The sequence below is a fragment of the Dasypus novemcinctus genome, chromosome 3 (assembly GCF_030445035.2).
Source record: "Dasypus novemcinctus isolate mDasNov1 chromosome 3, mDasNov1.1.hap2, whole genome shotgun sequence".
NCBI lineage: Eukaryota > Metazoa > Chordata > Mammalia > Cingulata > Dasypodidae > Dasypus > Dasypus novemcinctus.
The window spans coordinates 16,896,101-16,921,529 of record NC_080675.1 but is presented as its reverse complement, the minus strand read 5'-3'; the positions used below and the strand labels follow the sequence as shown (position 1 = coordinate 16,921,529).

Below are 25,429 nucleotides of genomic sequence, written 5' to 3'. Positions count from 1 at the left end.
AGTAGGACCTTTTGTTGAGGCTACTTCAGGTAAGGTGTGACACACTTCATTCAGAATAGGCCTTAATCCTGTTACTGGAATCCTTTATTAAAGGAACGACTACAGAGAGAGAGAGAAAGCAATTGAAGAACCTGGATTTATTATTATTATTGGATTTATTAAACCCAAAGAGCAGGGAGAGACCAGTAGGCACCACCATGTTCCTTGCCATGTGACAGAGAAGCCAAGGATCACTGGCGGCCGGTTGTCAGGAAGAAAGTATTGCCTTGATGGTGCCTTGACTTGGATATTTTTCTGGCCTCAAAACCATGAGCGAATAAATTCCCATTGTTTAAGTCAACCCATTTCATGGTACTTGCTTTAAGCAGCCTAGGAAACTAAAACAGATTTTAGTGCCAGGAGAGTAAGGTGCTACTAGTGCAAATACCAAAAATGTGGAAATAGCTTTGGAATTGGGTAATGGATAGAGGCTGGAAGAATTGTGACGTGCTTGATAGAAGAGGCCTAGATGGTTTTGAAGAGACTTGGTAGAAATAAAGGTACTTCTAATGAAGCCTTAGACGGAACTGATGAATCTTGTTAAAGGAAAGACAATCCTTGTTTTGAAGTACCTAAGAACTTGGTGAAATTGAGTCTGGATGTTGGATGAAAGGCAGAACTTGAAAGTTATGCCTTTGAATATGTAGCTGGTGTTCCAAGCTAACTGTGGAAAGTGCAGCCTGAGTTCCCCTTGCAGCTTACAGTAAAATACAAGAGGGAAGGGATAAGCTGAGAACTGAACTCCTGAGCACAAAGAAACCAGAAATTGATGCGTTTGAAAAAATCTGAATTTCTGGAAAGCGAGTCCCCAGAGCGTAGTGCTCCATGTGAGGGTTCAAATGAACATGGGACCAGTGAGCAATCTCCATGGAGGTCAGGATTGAAAATACAGTTAGCCAGGAAGGATCTGTGGAAAGTTCTTTGTCTGATAGTTTGGACTCCTGTGTAGTACCTGGAAAACGGATCTGTATGAATGGAACCACTGCCAGCTTGGACTAAAAGGGAGAGACTGAGGGAAAAATCACCTTCAGCAGAGCCATAGGAGCTGAGGTCTGAACTGAAAACATCTTTTCGGGCCAAGAGAGAAGGCCCATCCATGTGTGTGGAAAGAGTAAGTGAGCCCTTGCACTGGGAGAGGGCAGGCTTCCACACTGTTCTTTAGGTAGAGTGCTGTTACACCATTGTTCTCAGAGGGTGCAGCCTATGTCCCCAGATTGCGGAGAATCTGACCACTGCCCCAGTATTCTCAGAGGGTGAAGACTGTCCTAGGGACTGTAGAGAGCTTGGTCACCATCCCAATGCTTGAAGAGGGTGGAGGCTTCACCAAGTGCATGGGGAGAGCATGGCCACTACCCAAGCAGTTGGAAGTGTTGCAGCTGCTGCTCTATCAGGGAAGGAAGAAAAAACATTGTTTGATGGATGACTCTCAGACCTTGAAATCTAATGGAGCATGCCCTGCAGAATTCTGGAATTGTTTAGGACCTGTGACCCCTATTTTCCTTGCAATTTCTCACTATGGAAATGGAAATGTTTGTCCCATGCCTGTCCCTCCCTTGAATGTGTAAGCAGACAACTTGCTCTCTAGGTTTCACAGGTTCACAGACAGAGGGTAACTGTACCCCAGGACATTCACACCCAAACCAGTTTTGATGAGATGTTGTACTAAGCATTGTTTTACGGGATGACTTAAGGTTTTGGGGATATTGTGATGCAATGAATGTACTCTGACTATAGAAAGAATGCATCTTTTTTGGGATCCAGAGGATGGAGGGTGGTGGTTTGAAGCTGTATGTGTCCCAGAAAAACATGTTCTTAAATTGAATCCATTCCTGTGGGTGTACACCCATTGTAAGTAGGACTTTTAAAAAATATATTAACTATTTAAGTGATTTTAATTACAAAAGTTGTAGTTTTACAGAAAAATCATGTAAAAAATACAGCATCCCATATACCCTCCTATTGTTGACATTTTGCATTGGTGTGGTACCTTTGTTACAATTGACACAAAAATTAAATTAAAAATTAAATTAAAAATTGTACTATTAACTATAGTCCATAGTTTGCATTATGTATATTTTCCCCCATATACCACCCTACTATTAACATCTTGAATTAATGTGGTGCATTTGTTATAATTCACGAAAGAACATTTTTATACTTGTACTGTTATCTGTAGTCCATCATTTACAATAGGGTTCGCTGTGTTATACAGTCCTATGTTTCATCTTTTAATTTTATTCTAGTCACATATATATATGACCTAAAATTTCACCTTTTAACTACATTCACATATATAATTCAGTGCTGTTAATTACACTCAAAATATTGTGGTACTATCACCACCATCCATTTCCAAAACTTTATAATCAACTCCAATAGATATTCTGTACAAATTAAGCATTAACTGCCAATTCTCTACCCCCAACCCTGCCCCTGGCAATCTATATTCTATATTCAAACTCTATAAGTTTCCTTATTCTAATTATTTCATATCAGTTAGCTCATTCAATATTTGTCCTTTTGTGTCTGGCTTATTTCACTCAGCATAATGTCTTCAAGGTTCATCCATGGTGTCCTATGAATCCTTTTTAATGCTGAATAATATTCCATTGTATGTACCACATTTTGTTTATCCATTCATTGATTAATAGTCACTTGGGTTACTTTTGTCTTTTGGCAATTATGAAAAATGCCACTATGAACATCAGTGTCCAAATATCTGTTCAAGTCCCTGCTTTCAATTCTTTTGGGTATATACCTACTAGAGAGATTGTCAGGTCATATGTTAATTCTACATTTAGCTTTCTGAGGAACTGCCAAACTGTCTTCCCCAGCTGCTGCACCATTTTACATTTCTACAAGCAATGAACGAGTGCTCCTATTTCACGACATCCTCTCCAACATCAGTAGTTTTGTTTTTTCTTTCATAATAGCCATTCTAATGGTTGTGAAATGATATCTTGTTGTGGTTTTGATTTGCATTTCCCTAATATCTATGATGTTGAGCACCTTTTCATGTGCTTTTTAGCCATTTGCATATCCTCTTTGGAGAAATTTCTATTCAAGTCTTTTGCTCATTTTTAATTGGTGTGATTTATTGTTGAGCTGTAGATTTCTCCATATATTCTGGATTTAAACCCTTATTTGTGTATGTGGTTTCCAAATATTTTCTCCCATTGAACAAGTTTTCTTTTCACTTTCACGATAAAAGTCTTCTGATGCACAAAAGTTGTTTTTTTTTTCAAGTGACTTTTTTTTAATTCCCCGCCCTCCGCCTTGGTGGCTTTTTGAGTGCTGTCTGCTCTCTGTGTCCATTCACTGCTTTCTCTTCTGTTTTTGCTTGTCTCCCTTTTTTGTTGTGTCACCTTGCTGAGTCAGCTCTCCACGGTGTCTGTGGGCCGAGTGGTGCTCTGTGGTGCTTGTGGGCCGGGTGGCTCTCCGCAGCGTGCAGGCAAGCCTGCCTTCACAAGGAGGCCCTTGGACGCGAACCCAAGGCCTCCCATATGGTAGACGGGAGCCCAACTGCTTGAGCCAAGCCGCTTCCCATAAAAGTTTTTAGTTTTGATGAGGTTCCATTTATCCATTTTTTTCTTTTGTTGCATGTGCATTGGATACAAAGTCTAAGAAACCACTGCCTAACACAAGATCCTGAAGATGCTCCCCTACATTTTCTTCTAGTTGTTTTATAGTCCTGGTTCTTATACTTAGGTCTCTGAACCATTTTGAGTTTATTTTTATATGTGGTGTGAGGTAGAGGTCCTATTTCATTCTTTTGTATATGGATATCTAGTTCCCTATTCTTTCCCAATTAAGTGGACTTGACAACCTTGTAAAAAATCAAATGGCTAGAAATATGATGGTCTATTTTTGAACTCTCAATTCTACTCTATTGGTTAATATGTCTATCATCATGCCAATACCATTCTATTTCAAATACTGTAACTTTGGAATAAGCCTTAAAGTGAGGAAGTATGAGTCCTCCAACTTCATTTGTCTTTGTCAAGATAGTTTTGGCTATTCAGGGCCCATCCCTTACCCTTCCACATAAATTTGAAAATTGGCTTTTCCATTTCAGCTATTAGAATTTGGATTGGGATTCTGTAAATCATGTTGGGAAGAACTGACATCTTCTCAACTAATTGACATTAGTCTTCCAATCCATGAACATGGAATGTCCTTCCATTTATTTAGGTCTCCTTTGATTTCTTTTAGCAATGTTTTGTAGTTTTCTGTGTCCAAGTCCTTTACATCCTTAGTTAAATTTATTCCTATATAGTTGAGTCTTTTATTTATTTATTTATTTATTTATTTATTTATTTATTTTAGGAGGTACTGGGGATTGAACCCAGAACCTCATACATGGGAAGTAGGCACTCAACCACTGAGCTACCACTCACTCCCCTGATTCTTTTAGATGCTATGGTAAATAGATGTTTTTCTTTGTTTTCTACTCAGATTGCTCACTACCAGTATATAGAAACACTACTGGTTTTTGCATTTGATCTTGTACTGCACCACTGTACTGACTTTGTTTTATATTCCAGTGGTTCTGTTGCAGATTTTTCAGGAATTCTACATACAGGATCAGGTCATCTGCAAATAGTGAAAGTTTTACTTCTTCCTTTCCAATTTGGATGCCTTTTGTGTTTTGTGTTTATAAATAATCTGTTCCCTGGGTATGATACCCTTTGATTGTATTAAATTTGGTTGAGGATCCTTTCATTAGATTACTTGATAAGATTGCTTTAGGGCTTTTGATTGGACTCTGTCAGTGAGCCATAACTCAGGTTCAGCCTCCATCCCCTTGCTGAGTCTGATATAAATGGAGACATAGAGTATGCAGACAGAGACAGGAAAAGGAAACTGTCATATGTTTGATCCTGCCATGTAACAGAGAGGACTAGAGGATTGCTTAAGCATGAAACCCCAAGAGACTGGGCCCATGGGGCAGCTCAAGATGAGATAATCCCTGTTACATGTCTGATAGCTTATGGCTGAACTCAAGAAGAAAGTGGAACAGTCAATATATAGGAGGCCCGAAAGAGACAAGCCCTATACCTGGTTGCCCGCAGCTGAGCTCAAACCTCTCCAGAGATAAGTTGCCATCTTGCTTCAACATTTGGCACTTGCCTCTGGTGAGAAAGCATCTCTAATGATGCACTGGTTTGGACTTCGCATGGCCTTGGAACTGTAAGCTTTTACCCCAATAAATCCCCTTTATAAAAGCCAACCCATTTCTGATACTTTGTATCAGTAGCCCTTTGGCAAACTAAAACACATTTTATTTCTTTTTCTTGCCTAACTGCTCTGTCTAGAACTTCCAGCACCATGTAGAATAACAGTGGTGACAGTGGGTATCTTGTCTTGTTCCAGATCTTAGATGGAAAGCTTTTAGTCTTTTACCACTGAGGATGATTTTAGCTGTGGGTTTTTCATATATGACCTTTATCATGTTGAAGAAGTTTCCTTCTATTCCTAGTGTTCTAAGTGTTTTTATCAAGAAGGAAGGTTATATGCCTTGATTTGGACATTTTCCCAACTTAAAACCATGAGTGACTAAACCAACTCATTTCATGGTATTTGTTTTGAGCAGCTGAGGAAGCAAAAACAACACCCCTGAAGAACAAAACATAGAGTGGGACCTATCTCACATATCATAAAGCTTGAAGAATAAAAAGAGAATGACAATCACACAGAGTTGGGATTACTGACTAATGATATTAAATAGAAAGTTCAGAAACAGCCTCTCACAGATAAGGATATCTGATTTATAGCAAGATGGCACTGTGGAACAATGGGGAAACAAATCTTTTCAATACATGATGCTGGAACAATTGGGTATCCATTTGGGAAAAAATTACACTGGTTTTCTCATATAATATACACATACAACAATGAAGTCCAGATGGATCTCCAGACTTAAATGTAAGAGATAACTTAGGAGTCTATCTTCATGATCTTGGAGAACGGAAAGATTAATAAATTCAACAAATTTAAAGTTAAGAATTTCTGTTCATGAAAAGCACCATTAAGAGAAAGAAATGGTAAGCCATAGATTGGGAGAAAACTTTTGTAACACATACAACCACCAATGAAAGTACTTGTAACCATAATATATAAAGCAGCCTTACAAATTAGTAAGAGACAACCTAATTTAAAAGAGAGGAAAAGACTTGTACAGGTGCTTTACAAAAGAGAAAAATCTAAATGACCAAGAAACAAATGAAAAGGTGTTCAACCTTATTAACAGTGGAGGAAATGCAATGTGTTTTGAAACCATTAACCAGCCACGGAGTACCAAAAATAAGTCTGATAATACTGAGTAGTGATGAGGATAAGGAGCCACAGGGACTTTTGGGCACTGCTGGTGGTTTAACTGACACAACCACTTTGGAAAACAGTTGGAATTACCTGGTAAAGTTGAAGAAAAATATACCCCATGACCCAGCAATTGCACTTCTAGATGTATACCTAGTGAAATGTTTGTCCACTTGCACCAGGAGACCTGTGCAAGAATAGTTACAGCAGCACTGTTCATAGTAGCCCACATTGAAAACAACCCTCAAGTTCACTTACAGTAGACTGAATAAAGATTTGTAGAGTCATACGATAAAATACAACTCATCACTGTAAATGCATGAATTTCACCTGTTGTAGGCAACAAAGATAAACCTCAGGAACATAATGTTAAACACTAAAAGCAAGTAGCTTAAGGATAGACACAGTACAATTCCATTCTTTAAACTTTTAAAACACGCAAAGTGAAAATTTCTTTGTGACAGCTTCAAATTACATTTGGTTATATTTACTCTTCAGAGATTTTGCTTAAAAAGCTATTATTTAAAGATTCTTTTTAGTATCAAAGTAATATTCCTTAAATGACTGAATTTTGCCCCATTATCCTTGTTTGTGGCTCTTCTTCCTTTTGATCCCACAGCTGAATTTCTATATAAGATGGAATAGACCAGAAATTTGACCTTTCACTCATTCAGCATCTAATAAATAAGTACTCTGTATCAGGCACCAAGTTTACTTCTGGGGATAACAGCCATAGGTTCTTTTACTTGGACAGATGTTTCACCAAATTTCTCTGCAGAGTTATATCAGTAGTATAAGTTTGATGTGAAAAAACAAAGAACAAAACACAACTAAAACTTTGTAGTATTTAAAAGTATTAATAGATACACCATAGAAACTCAAGAGGATAAGTGCAGACTTCAGGACTGTGTTTAACCTGTGAGGTGGGAGGGCAGGAGATGGGATCGAGAGGGATATGCAGGAACTCATAGGCAATATTAATGCTTTTTTTCTTAAACTGAGAAAAGGATACAGATATATTAGTTGTATTACTATTACTTAAAATAGGTATTATAAATATTCCTTTATTTCTACTTGATAATAACAGCACTTTTAAGTGATTCTAAAATAGCACCTTATTTGAAAAAACTGTAGTAGTAACAACAAAATTGTGAATATAAAAACCTACCAGTTCTTGAATGATTATCACATACCGATACTGTAAATACATTAGCTAAGCTGATTCTAACAAAACCCCTCTGCCATGGGAATTTTATTGCTCCCATTTTACAAATGAGGAAATGAGGCTCAGGGAGCTTCCCCTTCCTGACTTGCTCAAGGTCACACAACTTAAAAGTGAAGGGTTTGGAGTCCTAAACCAGGTTTATCTGATTCTAAGATTGTGCTCTTACCCATTAAAAAGAGCCTTCCTTATTCCTCTCCTGCCACGCCAAACCACCATATAAGACTACAGGCAAACGGCAGCTTGGTCATATTCTCCAAAGTAGCAAGCTTATTTTTGGAGATCTCCTAGGAAAGGATTCCTGGTTCCCACAATCCCTATAGTTAGGAAGTTCCTCCCAATTGTTCTATCAATTATTCAGTCTCACAGTTCTGCTTGCAGTGACAAAACGTCTGCGATGGTGCCTCCTAGCCTGAAGCAGAGAATTACAGAATTTTCTGGTCTTTATTAAGCTTATTCACTCTAGCAAGTTCTGACTGAGCATCAGTCTGTGGTTGGTATGGCTGATGGGACACAAGAAACAGGAGGCAGTCCCAGGCTTCTGAGCATCTCCTGGATGTTCTTCTGGAGACAAGCTGCTCACAAACAAACAGAGAACACTACACAGCAGTTAGGTGGGAAATGTCTTAACCAGGTGGGAAGTAACCATGGGATACACTAACTACATCTGGCCCCAACTTTTAATAAAGCATTCCTGGGAAGAAGTTTCCCATCACAAAGAAAGAAATACAAATATTTAAAAAGCAAACAAGTCATCGGCTGCTCTCAGACCCGCTGCCATATGCCTTGCTTTTTTGAGCTTACGGCTTAACATTAAAATAACAGGCTTGCATTCCTCAAATATCTCTACTGCTGTTCCTTCCTTCTACTACTTGAAAAGGGCTGTCAGCTGCTGTCACTTGGAGGCGTCACTGTATTAGTCGCCACTGTTTACTGCCTACTGTGGTGCGGCTGTTAGTTTAAGAAGCCTCCTCTGGGATGATACCCTAAGCCACCAAAGCAGGAACCACATGCTAAGTCTAACATCTCATGAAGATGTATGTGTTTGCTGGAGGTGAAAATATGGAAGAGAAAAAGTGAATTCCATCGCGTCTGCTGGCACTTTACTGATGGGTAAAGGACCTAATATTTCTTAAAGTGCTTTAACTACTTTAAGGCTTCATGGGCTAAAGAGCTTTGGATAAAATCCAGAAATAGTCTCATTGTGCAAAACAGCAAGTTTGAGATCTGCAAAAAGTGAAACACTGCAGCAAAGCTCCCCAATAGGCCGGCTCACAAAAGAAATCCCTACTCAGAGGTTTCCTAGATTATAAGAAGAATTCTCTCTACTGAGAGAAGAGAAGTGCCCTTTTCACTTGAAGACAAAGAGATGTTTGTAATGGAAATGTGTGAACCAATTTTCCTAGGAGCGCTGCTGAAACGCACTGATTAAACATACAGTGAGGTGATGAGCAGAGAACAAAGCCAAGGCTGACCCACTTAAGTTTGCAGTCTGCACTTATTTCTGAAAGTGAAGAAAACCAGCCTGGGCCATATTCCACATTCCTTCCCCTCCAGCCCTGCCCCAGGCCACCCTCTGCCCATCCCTAACCCTGTAGCTTAGACAATTAGAACCTTCCAGCACACAATGGAATGTTTACTGTTTGGGCCACTGCATTCTGGTTACTAAGCTACCACTGCAGAAGATAAAATGGTAACTGAGCAGCCCCAAAGACAATGTCCTTCTCAGCAGCCTAACCACCAGACAGTAGATGGCTGGAGCATAGGACAGTTTTTAATGACAATTCTTAGGTTCTACACAAATATTGATTGATTTAGTAAGTAATTCCGTTTCCTAGAGAATAAAACCAAGGCATAAAGACGTTAACTATCTTCATCAAAGTTGCCTAAAATATAATAATCACCCAGAGCTAGTAGAAGCCCTTGGTAATGCCGGACAAACCAGCTATAGAGCAATGTTTTTCAAATTGCAGTCATTGGAGTTCATTCAATGAAACTTTGGCCATATCTTTGTCTATCTGTATTATTTACTTAATATTTTCCCTCAACTTAAAACAACCAATTTAATTTAATCCATGAAATAATTTCCATGAAACATAAGCAATAATTTCCACGAAACCACACTCTGCTAGGCAGTTATATATATACTATAATAAGAGTATAACTTAAAATAAAAATGTCCACCCACAACCCACCTAAATCATCTTGAGTAGCCCAAGGACACATACATATTGGGAAAGGGTGGGTAAAGGACTGTAACTAAATAAGAATGACCCAAATATTGTTAGGGTGACCTATCAGTCTAGGTCTGTTTTTAAATATTTGGAAAAAACAAACTAAAGAGAATTTTGTGCTATTTACCATCAGTGATGGTCTTTCAGGGCTTAAATTAGACTAGAGAGATGGAGAGGAGAAGTAGAGCCCATAACTTTTGAATACGGGAAGACAAAAACCTAGCCTCACTCACATAAAGTTCTCTGGGTATTCACTCAGGGCCATGTCGATGATGTTGAGCGCATCGTGGTAGTGCTTTTGTGCTGAGAGTAGGAGGGCAAGGAGGTGCAGGGAGTTGGCATCATCGCCTTGGAGCTGAAGAGCTTGGCGGACGTACCCCAGAGCCTCTGGAATCTGGTTGAAAACAAAACCCAAAGAACTGTTAAATACATGCACACGTGCATACATGCCAAAGAAGCCACCATTTCAACATCTGATTCTCTGTCAATATCAAGAGATATGTCTCACTTTGTGCCGCATCCTTATGACAGCAGCCGGAAATTAACCACAGACATGAAAGCAGCTGCCCTCCTCAAGCCATAGTCTGCCCGATGAAGTGATGAGACAGACCCCGTTTTCTGCTCAACTGACAATACCACATTTTTCATTTGTGCCTAAATAAATACTTTCTTTTTCCATTTCTTGAGCAATTGAATGTGCCCAAGATGATTTCACTCTGAATGGAGATACATACAAATTGCCAGAGGTTTTTAGTGGAATTAAACTTAGTTGAACAGCTCTCATTTTTTAAAGTATTATTGAAATTAAAATACTTAATAACTTACAAAGCCTTTCACGGAACTTTCCAAATGATCAGTTGCCTGTGGTTCTTTACAAGGTCCTTTGTCCTATATCTCCATTAGATATCAATTAATAAGCAAACAAACAAAAACAAAACCCCCACACCTTTCCAAACTACAACCCCAAATAATCTAAGAACACACTGCAATGCCACATACAAAGCAGATGTATCCAGGTTCAAGTAGAACCAGACACAACCTTAACCTTTAAAATGCATCAGTGGTTTAAAATTTTCTTCAAAACCATCCGAGCACAAGGTTGGTAAACTGCACACATAGTGGATATTTGAACCCCCTGAATTCTAAGCAGGCTTAACATTACTAAGGAGAATTAGAACTTGAAGCTGGATTTCAAAATAGAGCTCAGGAGTGAACTGTTCTTAACAACCACCCCAGGGACTCCTTCCGCCCCAGTCACTGCGCTGGACCATCTTCTCAGGACTCTGTTTTCCTCCAACACCCTCGGGAACTTCAGTCCTTAGAAGGAGCCACCATTTCAGTCCTTCCTAAGCCTATTAGTTTTCCTCTCCAAGATCTCCATGTTTGAAGGATTTAGGTTGTAAACGCTGGCAATGGGGGCTTTCTGCTTTTGAACCACAGACTCTCGACTGGAAAGGAGATCATGTGGCTCAGCTCTTCATTTTCAAGGAGGAGACAGGCTCAAAGAGGTGAAATGACCCGGGCAAGGTCACCCACTGCTGAGTGACAGAGACGAGGAAGACCCTAGAGCTGATTCTTCTCTCTTCCTCTCCTGGCCAGTCAAATGGCATTGTCACTGAGGAATAAGAGGTCCAAACGCCCCCCGCCATGGTCAGCAGGGGACACTCCCGTGTAGGGCTGGTGTCCCGATGCTGTGAGCCCACAAAGCCCCTTCCATGTATGCTCTCCACTCTTCAGGGTGACAACCTGCTGTGTGAGCAGCACCCAACCTGGTAGCAGGGAGGGTCAGAAGGCCTGATGCCATGGGTTGGGGTGCCCAGAGAAACCAAGGACAAACAGACACAGCATTTAAAACGATGGCCTTAAGGACAGCTGAGGTGAAGGAATTCAAAGCTACACTTAGCAAGTATTTACGGAGTGCCTAACACGTCAGGCCGTGTGCCAGGTGCCAGGGTAAAGCACTAGCGATGACAGGCTGGGTTTCTGCCCTCATGGAACCTCAAGTCTCGTGAGAAGGACAGACACTGATCAAGAGGGCTGAGCAAGAGGAAGGGGAAGTGCTACAGGAAGGAGGTTTTACAGAGGAGGTGAGAGAAGCTCCAGGTGGAGGGGGGGTCCAGATGGCCAGTTGTCAGCCCATATCTGCTGCTAAGGCAGCTCTTGGCAAGCTTAGACCAGTCCGGCTGTGAGCTACAGCATGCCAGGTGAGAGAACCTCGATATGGGGAGGAGTCGTGGGTTCCTCAGGCCTCAGGTCACCAATGGGAGCCCTTCTCAACTATTCTCAAGCAACTCGAGTCAGACGGATATGTAAAGCTCAGGCCTGCCAGAGGAATGGGATGTCTGGGGCACTGCCCTTCTAGTCATCTTGCCAGTCAGCACTCAGGAATGTGCTGGAGTTGCCACCAATGTCTTCCACCTGGTGGGCAGGGAGGCATGTGGCCAGAATCTCCACAACAGCTGGGAGAGGATGGGAGGCTACGAGAATGTGGGAAGATGAAGGCCAGGGAAGCTTGCTCCTCCTATTTTGAGTCGCCCCTGTGTATAATTGTTTGTATCTTAAGGGAACTGGTATCTTTTGTCCACACCTGCTGGGGTCTTCCTGCCAATCACTGATAACCTTATGACAAGCAGGCCCCTCCGCTGACTAACCCCCACCATGCAGCTCGGCGTTGGGCTCTGCCATTTCCGTTAGCAAGTAGGGAAGGCTGTTGGACGACTGCTGGGTTCACGGTATACGCCATGTGCTGCTGCCCATGCTAACATCTGACTCGGGCTGAGTCTTCCACATTTGTGAATTTAACTCCCAAAAGCAGAGCCCGGAAACTCCTGTGTGTTCATAGATGATGCTCAAACTGACCAAAACCCCAAGGGTCTTTGCAGGGAGGAGTCAGCATCCTCTGAGGCGAGTCCCTGGTTCCCAGTCAGTCCCAAGTGAAGGAAGAGCATCTACTGCTCAAGCTGCGGAGCTGAAGGAACTGCACTGAGAGTGCAGCAGGGTTAGGGGACATGAATCAAACTGACCTGTCTGGAGATGGCAAGCTGCAGAGCCAGGTAGAAAGCTGCTTGGTGATCTGTTGGTGACAGGCTATGGGCCCTGAAAAAGTATCGATGGCTATTAGTACACAGAAGAGGCTACTCTTACTTTCCCTATCAAACCAGTCTTTACATTTGCATTTCTACACCAAGGCCATATATTTAGTTTAACTAACATTTACTTTAAAGCTTTCTCCTTAGAACACTGTCTGCTAACAAAGGCAAAGCACTTTTCCTTACAGCACAGAAAGGTGTAACAGAGGAGCATGTTTGCGTATTATGTTTAATGTCTAAAATGGCTGCTGATGACCCGAGGCTTTGAGGAGCCCTGGGGAGCCAGGAGGCGAAGGGCCATTGGGCCCTGAGGCCTGGCCTCCCCAGCGGACCCTTCCCTGGGGCTGAGCCAGGAGGCCTGTGTGTCATGCTGGGACACAGAGAAGCCACATGTGGATATGGTTAAGGGATGGCTGCCACAGTTAAGTTTTGGCATGGCCTTAGCACTACCTCATCCAAATTTCTGGATTTCAGAGAAGCCATATGAAAGACCTAGCCTGGCTTGTAAAACGAGGTTTTGGTTTCTAGTGAACTAGAAGGGGAAAAGATATTCATTCACTCTTTTGAAGCATCTACTGATTTCCATGCAATTTAGTCCAAAAAACTGTTATTTTTAAGATTCTGTGGTCAGATATTGAGCTTACTTTTTTTTTTTAAGAGGTAATAGGGATTGAACCCAGGACCTCATACATGCAAAGCAGATGCTCAACTACTGACCTATACCTGCTCCCAGCTGGGCTTACTTTTATTAACTGGTTTTTGACCCAGAATGTAAAGAGGCTGTACTGGTATCCTCATTGGTTACAAACATAGACTTTTTTGCTTTTATATGGAGTCAATTGTATTTTACCACGAGCAACTCAAAATGTGACTATGTACAAGAAATAATTCTGTGTTTTGCAGTCTGGTGGGAGGAGAAAAAACAAACTTTTGCTTTCTTTGAAAAGCACTGTGGAACATACCAATTATAAACGGTGGGACCCTCCCTACCCTATTCCATCAACATGCCGTGATTAAAGGAAAATCTTCTACTGGCAGAAAACAAATTCAAGATAAAAAAGAAATCAAATCATTATGGATTCAACCGGGGCAAACAAGTCAAGGGTGGTTTTTTACAGTAACAAGGTCTTTTGATTGAATTGTCTGTCTGCTGTGGGGGAGAAAGCCAAGAAGTCTCCTAGGTGTTTGCCATCCAGCAAATCTGCTAAGGGCATTGTTCGGGCAAATGTAGTAGCTAGTGTTTTCCAGCTGAAATGGGGTAAAGCAGCAGCTAGTTTCTGTCTTTTTATCCATCTTAAGAGCAAAGGTCCCATTCCTGGGGAATTGTCACTCAAAACCTTGCCCCAAAACACGGTCACCCTTGGGACATTTATAACCTTAGCATGAGACTGAGGCTCTGTGCCTGCCTTGCCCTTTTGTATGTTTTGTTTCTCCCAGAGGCCTAAGCAGTATGCTCCAGTTTTTATTATGAACAAGTATTGATTTTCCATGAATTTGTACATCAAAGATGTTTTTCTTTGGTGTTCATAAAAAGTGAGATTGGAATGTCATGGTTTCTGTCTCTATCAATTACTCAGGGAAAATAAATACAAAATTAATTATGAAGAGGCTTTGAATTATTTTGAATTATTTATTTTATCTCATCTTCTTTCCCAATTAATAAAGGCAGGTTTCCACACCCTCAAAGAGAATTTCTCAGAGCTATAATTTTCTCAGCCCCGTTCAGATTTTTCACAAATGAAGTTAAGTCAAATCGACACCAACCAAGTGAAAAGCCACCAACAGTCTGGTGAATTCAGGGTATAGCCAGAGATAGTTCGGGCCAAAGGCCTCACCCCAGCTTCATCAAGTAATTAACCGTCAGCCACAGCTAACAGTTTGTGAAAGAAAGAAAACCAGAAGTGCTAGAAACCTTGGCATTTCTGGGGAGCATTAGGACAACATCTGAGGAATTTCCAATTTGGCTTGTAATGGATTTCTAAGCTGACCACTTTAGCTTATAAGAGAAAAAAGGAAATAAAGAGAATGGGAAAGGGGGAGAAAAAAGTACCCAGTGTTGATTTCACATAGATACTGGAAAACTTGATTCGGTCATGCAGAATAGCTTTAGCAGCTAAGCTCCTCATGTAAAAGTCCCCTTGGTAAGACCACAGCCAATAAGCTTGACAAAAATCATCAAGCAATGCAGATTAAAGGAGGATACAAGTGTTCTTGAAAGTTGCAAGCCTGCTGGACTCTGCACATGTATCTAAAGCAGCCCCATAAACCCAATTCCCATATAGTAAGCACCCTGTGAGGCTGCTGAGAGAAACCCAGAAACTGAAAAATGTCACCACAGGGACACTGACAAAGCGGTTCCCTCATCAAGGCACCTCCACATTCATTAATTCAATTTCTCTTCCATAAGGAAGGAAAGAATTGTCAGACTGCTGGGCCACTGAGGCTATTCACCCATCCACCCATCCACCCATCTACCCGCGCATTTACCCATCCAACCTCCCACCCCCTCCCCCCATCCATCCATCCACCACAGACACCATGCAGTGTCTACTGTCATCACAGCCCAGTGCCAGGCTCTGGGGAGCCTGCAGTTTAATCAGATAATTGTTTGCCCTTGAGGAGCTCCCCACTCAGAGGAGACCTGAAGGGATCATTACAGTGTAAAGGGAGCAGTGCCCAAGAGAGGCGAGCCAGGCAGCTCTGAGAGAGGATGGGATGATCCTGACTAGAACTCAGAATGCCCCAAGGTCCACCCCAGGGCTCTCCTAGACTCTAGGTCCAACAGCCTCTAAAGGTTAACCAACAATATAGAGAAGACTGATCAATCTGACCTTGGTCCATAAGATACATACCTTGTAACAATAATAACTACAGTATACGGAACATCTATTATTAAGCATCTAATCTAAGAACACCCAGCAAAAGAGGCAGAGCCAGAAGTGGAGCAGAAAACATATGATTCCAAGGCCTGACTTTCTACCATGTCAGCCTGCTGCCTTATTTAGCCAGTTTTCTTAAGTCCCCTTCAGTACTGATTGCAGTGGACATGGGATTATGTATTATTAAGTTAAGGAAACTATTTACAGACTTTCCACCAAACACCTAGGGTGACCAGTCTATCCTGGTTCGCCCAGGATTTTCCTTCCTGGTTTTAGCACTGAGCATCCCTGGAAACCTCTCAGTCCCCAGCAAACTGGGGTGGATGGTCACCCTATACAAACAAAACTTATCACACTCAAGGGTGAAGGCAAACAGGAAAACAAAGTGAAATTCTGTAGCCTATTGAGTGACATCTCCCCCGTGAAATAGCCCAGGCCCTGGCCTCAGAGCTGCCTTCTGCATGCTGTGGGTCAATTCACAGGGGCATGTTCAAATCTATTTCCAGGCTTGCTTTTCTCTATAGGATATGAAAGCACACGAAAGCAGCAACTCAGATCTAAGGGCCAATGCGATTTTTCGGCATCTTCAGAAAACTTTGCAAACAATATTATGGTTTTCTTCACTATATTTTTGTACTTGGCAAATGCACTGGCTCAGCCTCTTGAGCTGAGCTTATGAGCGTGTGGACAGCCATGATTTTCAATTTTAAGATGCAGCCGTACAACTAAGATGTCTTTAAAAACCACAACTCTGAATCTACTATGGAGCAAAGTTTCCTGAATTCTAACCCCAGTCATAATCAGAGTTAATTTTTACATGATATTCCTGCAACCATGTCCTTTTTTGAGTTACACTGTTTTTTTTAAAAACAAACATACAATATAATAGTATAAACAAATGGCAGGGAGAAGACTGAAAATACATGTAGAAAAAAAGTACTTCTCATACAAGTGGTTTTAAAATATTCATTTACATTAAAAAATTTATACAAATCATTCTTATCTACTTGTAATCTTTCCCTTAAAAATTTTTGTTAAGACCATAATGCCCTAAGATAGTCCTAGTTGATACGTACTTGGAAGAAAATAATTTTGTTTCTTCAGAGAAAAAATTCTATAATTTTACACAAATACTTATTTAGGTTAGCCTTCCCCAAAATAATCAGTTAGGTTAGTGGAATTTTCTTACATTTTATTCCCATATGAACTAATATTTTAAAAATCTCTTTGACTTAAAACCTAAGCAAAAAAGGAACAAAAAGGAATTGAGGCCAATGGAACAGCTGTTACATAACATGAAGTTGGAATTCTGGCGGCTGAAGGCAGACCACCACCATGGCTGTTTTTAGAGAGCCAGTAAGATGTGCTGATTTAAGAAAAGTGAAACAGATGTAATGACCACTTTCTTAGGCAGCCGTGTGTGGGTTTTACAAACTAGGACTGGAGAATTTAAAACTCCAAATCATTTGAAATGGAAATGCTTTCCACACTCCGTGTTGAAGAACAGCAACAAAAGCTTATTAGCACAGACTCAAGAGATCTGTTTGCAGATGTCAATTGGTACTTTTTGTCATTAGCCAGACTGGGACTGGCAAAATGAAGAAGCTACCAGCGAGCTGCTAGGAAGAAGAAACAAATGAGATTGAAGAGTTTCAGACTGAAACTAAATGATAATCATTTCATGAAAAACAGGATCACATATACCATGAAATCTATAAGCAACTCTGGTTCTATGGAAGAATTTTAATAAAGGTTATTTTAAGCATTGAGAGGTCCCTGTGAAATTTTGTGTGTATGGAATTAAGTTTCTAATACAATTTCAAGAAACCAATGTGCTTCAGATATGTTTAAGGTGACAGAATCAACACTAATTTTAAATTTCAGATCGTGGGGCTATCCTTTCAGGGAACAATTTCATTCTAGCAATTTATCCTAACTGTAATAAGAATAAAATTAGGGCAGTGTGGTATAGTATGTACAAGAAAAACTGGGTTAGAGTCAGGAGACCTGGATTCTACCCCAATGTCAATATCTATGTGACCCTGGTAGCTCCTTTAACTCCTGTCCCTCTCTCCATATCCTGCAATGGACATCCTACCTGGCCCATTCTCCTTCATTGGTTTGGAGTGAAGATCAAACTAAATAAGGGGAGGAGAAAGCACTGTAACACTCAAGTGTTTTATAATTATAAGGCATTCTTCCAATTCTGTGAAAGGCATAACGAAGGAGACCAGGACAGGTATGGCCAGGGTGGAGGGGCCTGGGGCTTCCTGGGCTGATTGTCCTGCCAGAGTGAATCAGAGGCTGCCCTAAAACCTGGTTTTCTCACTTCTTATTATAAAAATCTGCAGCTTGACATGTTTAAAAAAAAAAAAAAAAGCTGGAAATGAATCATCCCTTTTCTGATTATGATTAATGTCTTTAACAAAGGAATCATCACCCCAGACTAGACATATAAAGTATCTATCTCTTTAGATCTGAAATCACTTTATTAGGAATGAATAAAATGTTCTCAAATGGGTAAACAGATTAAGAATGCAGATTTACACTGCAACAAGTGATGCAGCAAGTTTTAATACTGCATGTTCAGTGCTTGAGATGAAAGACTCATGGGGGTAAAACATTGTTTACATAATCTTTATAAATATCTCTTCTTTTTATACTTATCATACTTTGGTGTCAGTATGTACAGTCAAGTGAAAAGATGAACTCCCACTCACCTCTGAAATGCAAGAAGCGCCTTTCTCTGCAGGACCTCCTGCATCCCTCGCAAAGAAGCTAAGAAAAGGGTACAATTAGTCAATGGCATGGGAGATTGGGGAGCTTTTGACAAACACAAACTCCATCACAGAAATTAAACATTCACTTGGGTTTTAACCGACAATCCCTGAGTACTTCTGTGCCCAGCCCTGTACCAGACATTGGAGAAGAGAGAAAAGGAAGCCAATCCTACCCTACAGGCACTTGCACACATTGGGCTTAACTGGGGAGCAATGAATGCTAAGGGAAGAATGCGAGTGGGTGGGAGGATCACTCTTGGCGCCCCGCCAGCAGATGAAGGCTGTTTCCAAAGACCAACTAGGAACTCTCTGAGGAACATGGCTGTGTTTCCCAGCATGGCTGTATAACTCCCAAGTCAAGTTGGCTCTACCAGGATGGTAGAGAAGACGTTCAAGTATGATGGAGAGGATTAATGGCCTCTGAGTTCCTTCTGGCACTAAGAAGCTATGAGTCTGAGCCAAAGGCACTAGGCTTGATGCCATGAAAAGGCCAGTTTATTTCACACCGGGCAACGACCAGGACCTTTAACGCCTTGATGTGAATGCAAGGGATGGCTCAACACTGATACTGGAAAATGTGGTCAAAAGAGTCCACCTTGCTGTGAGCCAACAGCTTCCCCTGTGTGAGCCTGTGAGGAAAGGCTCCCTCAAAGGAAGGAAGGAAAAAGATAACCTAGTAGGGATGGCAAAAAAGTCCTGGAGGAACCTATTTCTGCAAACACATCATTAAAAACTCCGTTAAGTGTACAAAATACAATTAAGATTTTTTTAGCTTGATGCCTATTCACTAAAGCACTAAGTACATTCAAAAGTATATACCTCTGTATCCCAAGAATCATTGCTATCTGGTGAGTTGCTACACTGAAACATGAACATATCTATGAATTAAAACGTGCAAATGGTCCCTGACCAGCCAAGGGAAGCTTCCTGGGAGCAGCTGGCCCTGAACTCTTCTACATTCCTGTGCCTAAGACCCAACCTCCCTTCATGTGAGGATGGCCCAGGCCAAGGCTGGATGGGTGAGTCATCACCCAAGGCCCGCTCACCCCAGATGCACTGCACCTGCCAGCTGCGTGCCCTCTGCACCGCAAGCACAATGCCCCGGGAACGGGGCCAGGGAGCCCTGGCATGGGGCCTTCCTCCCTTCCCTCCTGTTCTCCTACTCATCCCAGCAGAGGACAGCAGCAGCGGGGGCACCACATGATAGCACAATGGAAAAGGACCCAACTTATGCACACCCCCTGAGCCAGAAGGGGATAGTGGGAAGCTGAGACCTTAGGCAGCCCTGCCCGGTGACTCAGTCGCTCCCCGGGGGCTGGGACTTCTCTCACCGTCAGTGGCCTGCAGACTGTACGTGAGCCCCAGGGCCAAGTAGCCTTTAGCCTTGAACTCTGACGTTTTCTCTCCCACATCGACGACAGTTTTGGCAAACTTTTCAGCCTCTTCCAACTGAAAAATGAGACACATTAACGACAGCAACCTGCAGAACTTCTAACATGAGTCCCCATAAGCATGGGCTGCCAAAAATGAATTACTAATGAGTCACTGTCAAAGTATCTCCTCAGTCTTCCAATTCCACCCTGGCGATTTTGTTTATTGAGTCTCTCCCAGTCCTTGGGATTTCTACCTTGCTTTTTTCTTTAAGTTTTCCTCATTGCTTATCTGCCTTCTTTTCCAAAGGCACATTCATACTTTGTGTGAGGTTTAATTTTTTCCCATCTTTATTTTTCATGACTGGTTCTCTATTGAGGTCATACCAGATATCCAGAAGCTGAACTATAAACATTTGTAAAGAATAAAATTCTTAGAATGCTTAGAATGTTTTGTGTTTGGGTCTTTACTTTTTTCTTCTTTATGGCAAAAAAAGAACCATTTAGGCTTGAATTTTCTTTCCCACAAACTGTTAAAAATTTAAAAACCCAATCAATGTTTTTTTTCCTTTAATAATACACAGCATGTGGCCCTTACCCCAGCAGATTCCACAGAGACCATGAACACGACACCCACAGTAAGACCTTTCACACCATTCATTTCAGGCAAAAATCTAGGATTTGTTCCTTCAAAGTAGGACCAATGTTGATGCTAGCGAATCTGGGTGATAGTACATGGGGGTATTTGGAAATCTTAATAATAAAAATGTAAAAATATATATAAAAATACATAAATACACACACATACAGAGAAGATCTCTTCCTCCATCTTAAAAAAAAGTCAGGTTTAATTCAGGTACTTAGAGATGTATAACCTGCACTAATAAATAATATGTAGTTAGAAGGAGGGCTACAGAGTCACAACTGGAAACTGGCACTTTCAAAACTGACAGGTTTGGTTCCCTCGCCTGCCACTTCCAGAGCCTGGTGCCTCATGCCCTCGGCCAGCAGAGAAGATGGTCAGGTCCACCACTCAAAACCTGCTAGCGCCATGTGACTCCTTCACAGCTGCTCTTTCAAAATGTCCTTTTTATTCTATTCTTTCCCAAGCAAAATTCAACAAAAGTCAACGCTTTTCTTCAAAAGGCTTACTTTTGTCCTGCTGGGTGGGAATACATTGCAAAAAACAATCAGCAAGGACCACATGATGAAAAATCTTAGCAAGGAGCTTCAGTCCTTTGAGCAAATCCGTTTTATCATTAATCTTGATATGAAGTTAAAGAGAAGCATTAAAATTCCAGCCCATGTGTGGCAGTTATCTCTACCACCATCTCAGCAATTAGCCAGGGTGTTCTATTTTCTGCTCAAATGATATATTTTTGAAGTAGTAGAACTATTCAAAATCAGGTTTTTCTCAAATTCAAATCTGAGCAAGAATATCTGAAGAAGAAAGCCTATGTGAAGGAAGAAGAAGGAGAAACTTTTAGGGTTCTTCAATAAAGAAAGTTGGGTTTACACACAAGCTAAAACAGAGGGTGACTAATTGACTTACAGAAAATCTCAGCCTTTTTGAAAAACAAATAATTTAGCTACATCTATCTTCTCAGTCCTACATCATTTGCATAAAGCATCTGGATATGGATGCCAATTTTTATCTTACCACTACTCCTTTTGAAGCACATTCCAATGGAAAGGAAAAACCCAGAGCCACCTGGGACATGCCCTCGGGGTCAGTGGGGGAGGCTGGGGGAGGCCAGTGGCCCAGGCCAGGGCCTGTGGCTCTAGCCAGCCTTTTTTTAGTGCAGCTGATGGATTAAGAGAGAGGTGGGCAGCCCTGCCCCGCGGCAGAGGTCCCGCCCCCACTCACCCAGTGAAGGGAGCTCATGCACAGCTTCGCAGCCAGGAGGGGGATGGTGGCATCATCCGGCTTCAGGCGGATACACTCTTTCAACACCTTCACGGCACGAGCAGACTTGGCAAAACAAAACGATTTCTGTGAAAACTCAGAATTGGTGAAAGAACCAAACACTACTTCCCACAGGGCTTGGGGCTAGGATGCCCTCTTTGTGAGGTTTTCCAACTCTGTGCCCAAGCAAAGAGGCTGGGGGTGGTATGACCAGAGCTTGGGGCACCTGAGTGAAGGAGTCACGGTGTTAAAACCACTGGCACTTCTCTAATTAGGTTCTCCACTTGTATAGTAGGGTAGAAATAAGAAATAAATAATAAGACAGTGGAGGCTTATGTTTTCATAAAAGATAAAATACCCAATTCAAAATACACTACACTAAATTTCTGATTCTACTTAGCCCAGGCAATTTTATTTCTTAGACCTAACCATTCACTAAATGGCAGAGATTCACTAAGTGCACCAAATTAACAAGAACAGTGACTACTAACTTTATGGAACATGTACTACCTGGAGGGTCTAGTCTAAGCACCTTATGCCTATCACCTCATTTACCTGACACCAATCTGTGAAGTAGGGTACTGCAAATTCTCCATTTTACTGAAGAGAAAACTGAGGTACTGAGAAGCTTTCCCTAGCTCACACAGCTGTGAGGGGCAGGACTGAGCTTCAACTCCACAGCACAGGCTTTCAGCCAATAGCACATATTGCTAATGATTACCAAAACATTTCCCCCTCCACAAATAAGTTCCCACTCTCAAATGAGTCATATGACAAGGTTACAATGGCTTGAAAAAGGCAAATTTAATAGAATTTCTTTTTCTCGGTGATATTGTCTTGTGGGCTCCCAAATAATTCAACTTGATTGTTCATTTAGAAATGACCACAGGACAGTGTCAAATAGTTGGTTTAGACTTCCACGTCGTATTTCACCCCATGAAATTCAATGACATCAGCCATCAACGTGGAGAGCTGCACATCCCAAAGGGTGACTCACTTTTCCAGCAGCCATCAGTGACAGGGCAAACTGGTACCAGAGGTGGAATTCCTCGAAGGCAAACTTCATGGCTCTTTCTAAACACTGGTTTGGAAAGAAGAACAAACACAGGCATCTGAGAATTGCCAGTATCATAAGAGGACAAGTGTGAGTTTGTGTCTGCGTACCCTAAACAAAGTCCTACAGAATCTGGTTCCTTTGAATGCTTAAAACACAATCTGCCACCAAATACCTCTTAAGGAGCCCCCCTGGAGCATGATGTGCCATGCCACAGGCCAGGACAATCCTGATCTCAAGCAGCTTTTCCTCTAGCACTAGGAAAGAACAAGGCAGGTACCCAAACAATTCAAGTACGTGGCCAAAATGCCAAGTGCTCCAAGAGTGTAGAACAAAGCGCTGTGGAAAAGTGGTCATAGGAATCAGGAAGGGCGTCCTGGAAGGGTGGTATTTGAGTGGGAACTTGATTAATGAGAAGGGAAAAAAAACATAGCTGTGGTATGGAAACCGGATTCCAGGAAGAGGAGGCATGAATAAGGACCTGGTGGCACGAAAAGGGTGCTCTGACTTAGCAATGGCCAAGTCTAGGACACATGGGCAGGAATGGGAGGCCCCGGCTGGAGAGGAGGCCCCGGCTAGTGCCAAGTCATGAACATGGGAAATGTCACCTCCCTTTCAAAGCTGTCCCAATCCCTCGTGTACCCCAGTTTTGGTTCTCCCTCCTCTTGCTCCTAAAGTACTTTCTACCATAACCATCCATTGATGTGACTGCCCTTGCCCTCCCTGCCCCAGCCTGCCCGTGGATCAATCCAGGGCAGAGACTGCCTACAAATGTTGAGTCTGGACTTGGCTCTCGGTTGATGAGGAGCCTCTGGTTTCTGCAGAGAAAATGACAAAATCACATCAGAGCCTTTGGAAGATCATGGGTGGGGAGGTGGGGATGTGGGCCAGGAATAAGGTGGATAAAGGGTTCAGGGGTTTCAGAAGAAGCTGTGAACCATAACAGCAGCAACGGAAATGCAAGAGACGAACCAAGAAAAGTGTCTGAGCTAGAATCAGGAAGGTCAGACCCCCCAAGGCGGGGTGGAGAGCTAGTGAGGAGCAGCGGCTGAAGGGAGTCCCCAAAGTCTCCATCTTGCCCTCCTGGGGGCAAAGCCGCGGCAGAGAAGGTCTCTGTGTGCTGAGAGAGAGAGGGTGAGAGAGACTGGCTCTGTAAAGAGGGTAGGGCGAAGAAAGTTGTAATTACTGAGTTTGCTTCAGAATGTGTAGGTTTGAGGTGTGTGATGATTTACAGGAGATAGAGACAATCTAGGACCTCAAGAGAAAGATACAGACAAAAGATAAATATATGAAGAGTGTTGAAGTTACTGGAAAAGAGGAGATCACACCAGAGTATTCAGAGAGAAGGCAGCTGGGGTAGAATCTTGAGAAACATCTCTATTTAAGGTGAAGGCAGTGAAAAGGGACTAGGAAAGGAGATCAGAAAGGAGGTGGGGTAGGGAAAGGGTACAGCAGTGTCAAGACAGAGATAGAGCCAAGAGGCCAGAGGCTCTAGCCATTGGGGGACCAAGCTCTGTGGATAGGCTGGATGAGAATGCCAAGCCATGGCGGCCAGATGAGTAAAAAATGATGAAGCCAAGTAGTGAAGGAAAGGATAGTAAGAAGCGAAAGCCTGGGGTTGAAAGTTTACTTATTTTTTCATGGGGAAAACTTGAGCATCTCTCTATCAGGAGAGGAAGAAGCTGGTAGACAAAAATCTGAGGAGAAAAATTAGGTCACAGAAGACCAGAGCAAGCCAGACCCCTGGACAAATGGGGCCATGACGCAAGCCTCCTCTTCAGGAGCTAAGGAGGAGGGAACTCTTATGTGTTTGTCCTGCCCAGCCACCATGGTGCTGGGGGAAAGGAAACAAACAGGCCTAGGAGGTCAACCTCCCTGAGAGAGACTGAGTAATCACGTCAGATCATCGTAAAGACTGTGGTGTGCTGACGTGGACAGGCAGTACATGCCTACAGCACTGGGCTGCCATTTTCCTCTCGGGATACACCTGGGCCCCAGAGCCTAGAATGAAGGAGGGGATTCCGAGGATTAATGGATGGGCAGGAAGGGAGGGACAAGGGCACTGGGGGCTAGAGACAAAGGAACAATAGCAGGGTGAGAAACTGAGGTGGTGGGAGAAGATAGAAATGAGTTCCAGAGTTTCACATGTCATATTTAAAGAAAAGATCAGAATAAATATTATGCTAGCTGGTTTACTATGAACCGACCTCATATAAAAGTATTAAAAAGCAAACTAAGAAGCTTTTAATAAATACCTATGATGTGGCCAGCAATAAGAGGAACGCCTGTCCCAGATTTTGACTGACTGGTTATGTGCCTCACTAACAACCCTGGTGGACTCCGTTCTGGACAATGAGATATAGGGAGAGCCTTCGGGAAAGCTCTCTAAAGGGGGGCATCCTTGGCCAGCCCACACCTCTGCCTTCAGCCCTGCCTCTTCCTTCAGCCTGGGACACAGACTCCATGCTGAAGGTGGGCAGCCAGGAGGTGACAAGCATGAGGACAAAAGCCACCCAGTAAGAACGACTGCGCAGAAAG

General features: G+C 42.3%; 1 protein-coding gene across 7 annotated transcripts in view; it reads right to left on the bottom strand.

The window, feature by feature from the left end:
- TTC7B (tetratricopeptide repeat domain 7B) overlaps positions 1–25,429 on the bottom strand; it is a 304,943-nt gene that overhangs the window by 117,100 nt on the left and 162,414 nt on the right. For all 7 annotated transcript variants that reach the window (XM_058292461.2, XM_058292482.1, XM_058292458.1 and 4 more), the window contains 6 exons: positions 22,835–22,918; positions 21,799–21,903; positions 19,893–20,010; positions 18,502–18,559; positions 12,837–12,909; positions 10,047–10,207 (listed from right to left, as the gene is read on the bottom strand). In XM_058292461.2, coding sequence (XP_058148444.1) covers positions 10,047–10,207; positions 12,837–12,909; positions 18,502–18,559; positions 19,893–20,010; positions 21,799–21,903; positions 22,835–22,918 — 599 coding nt within the window. The remainder of the gene's footprint in view (positions 1–10,046; positions 10,208–12,836; positions 12,910–18,501; positions 18,560–19,892; positions 20,011–21,798; positions 21,904–22,834; positions 22,919–25,429) is intronic.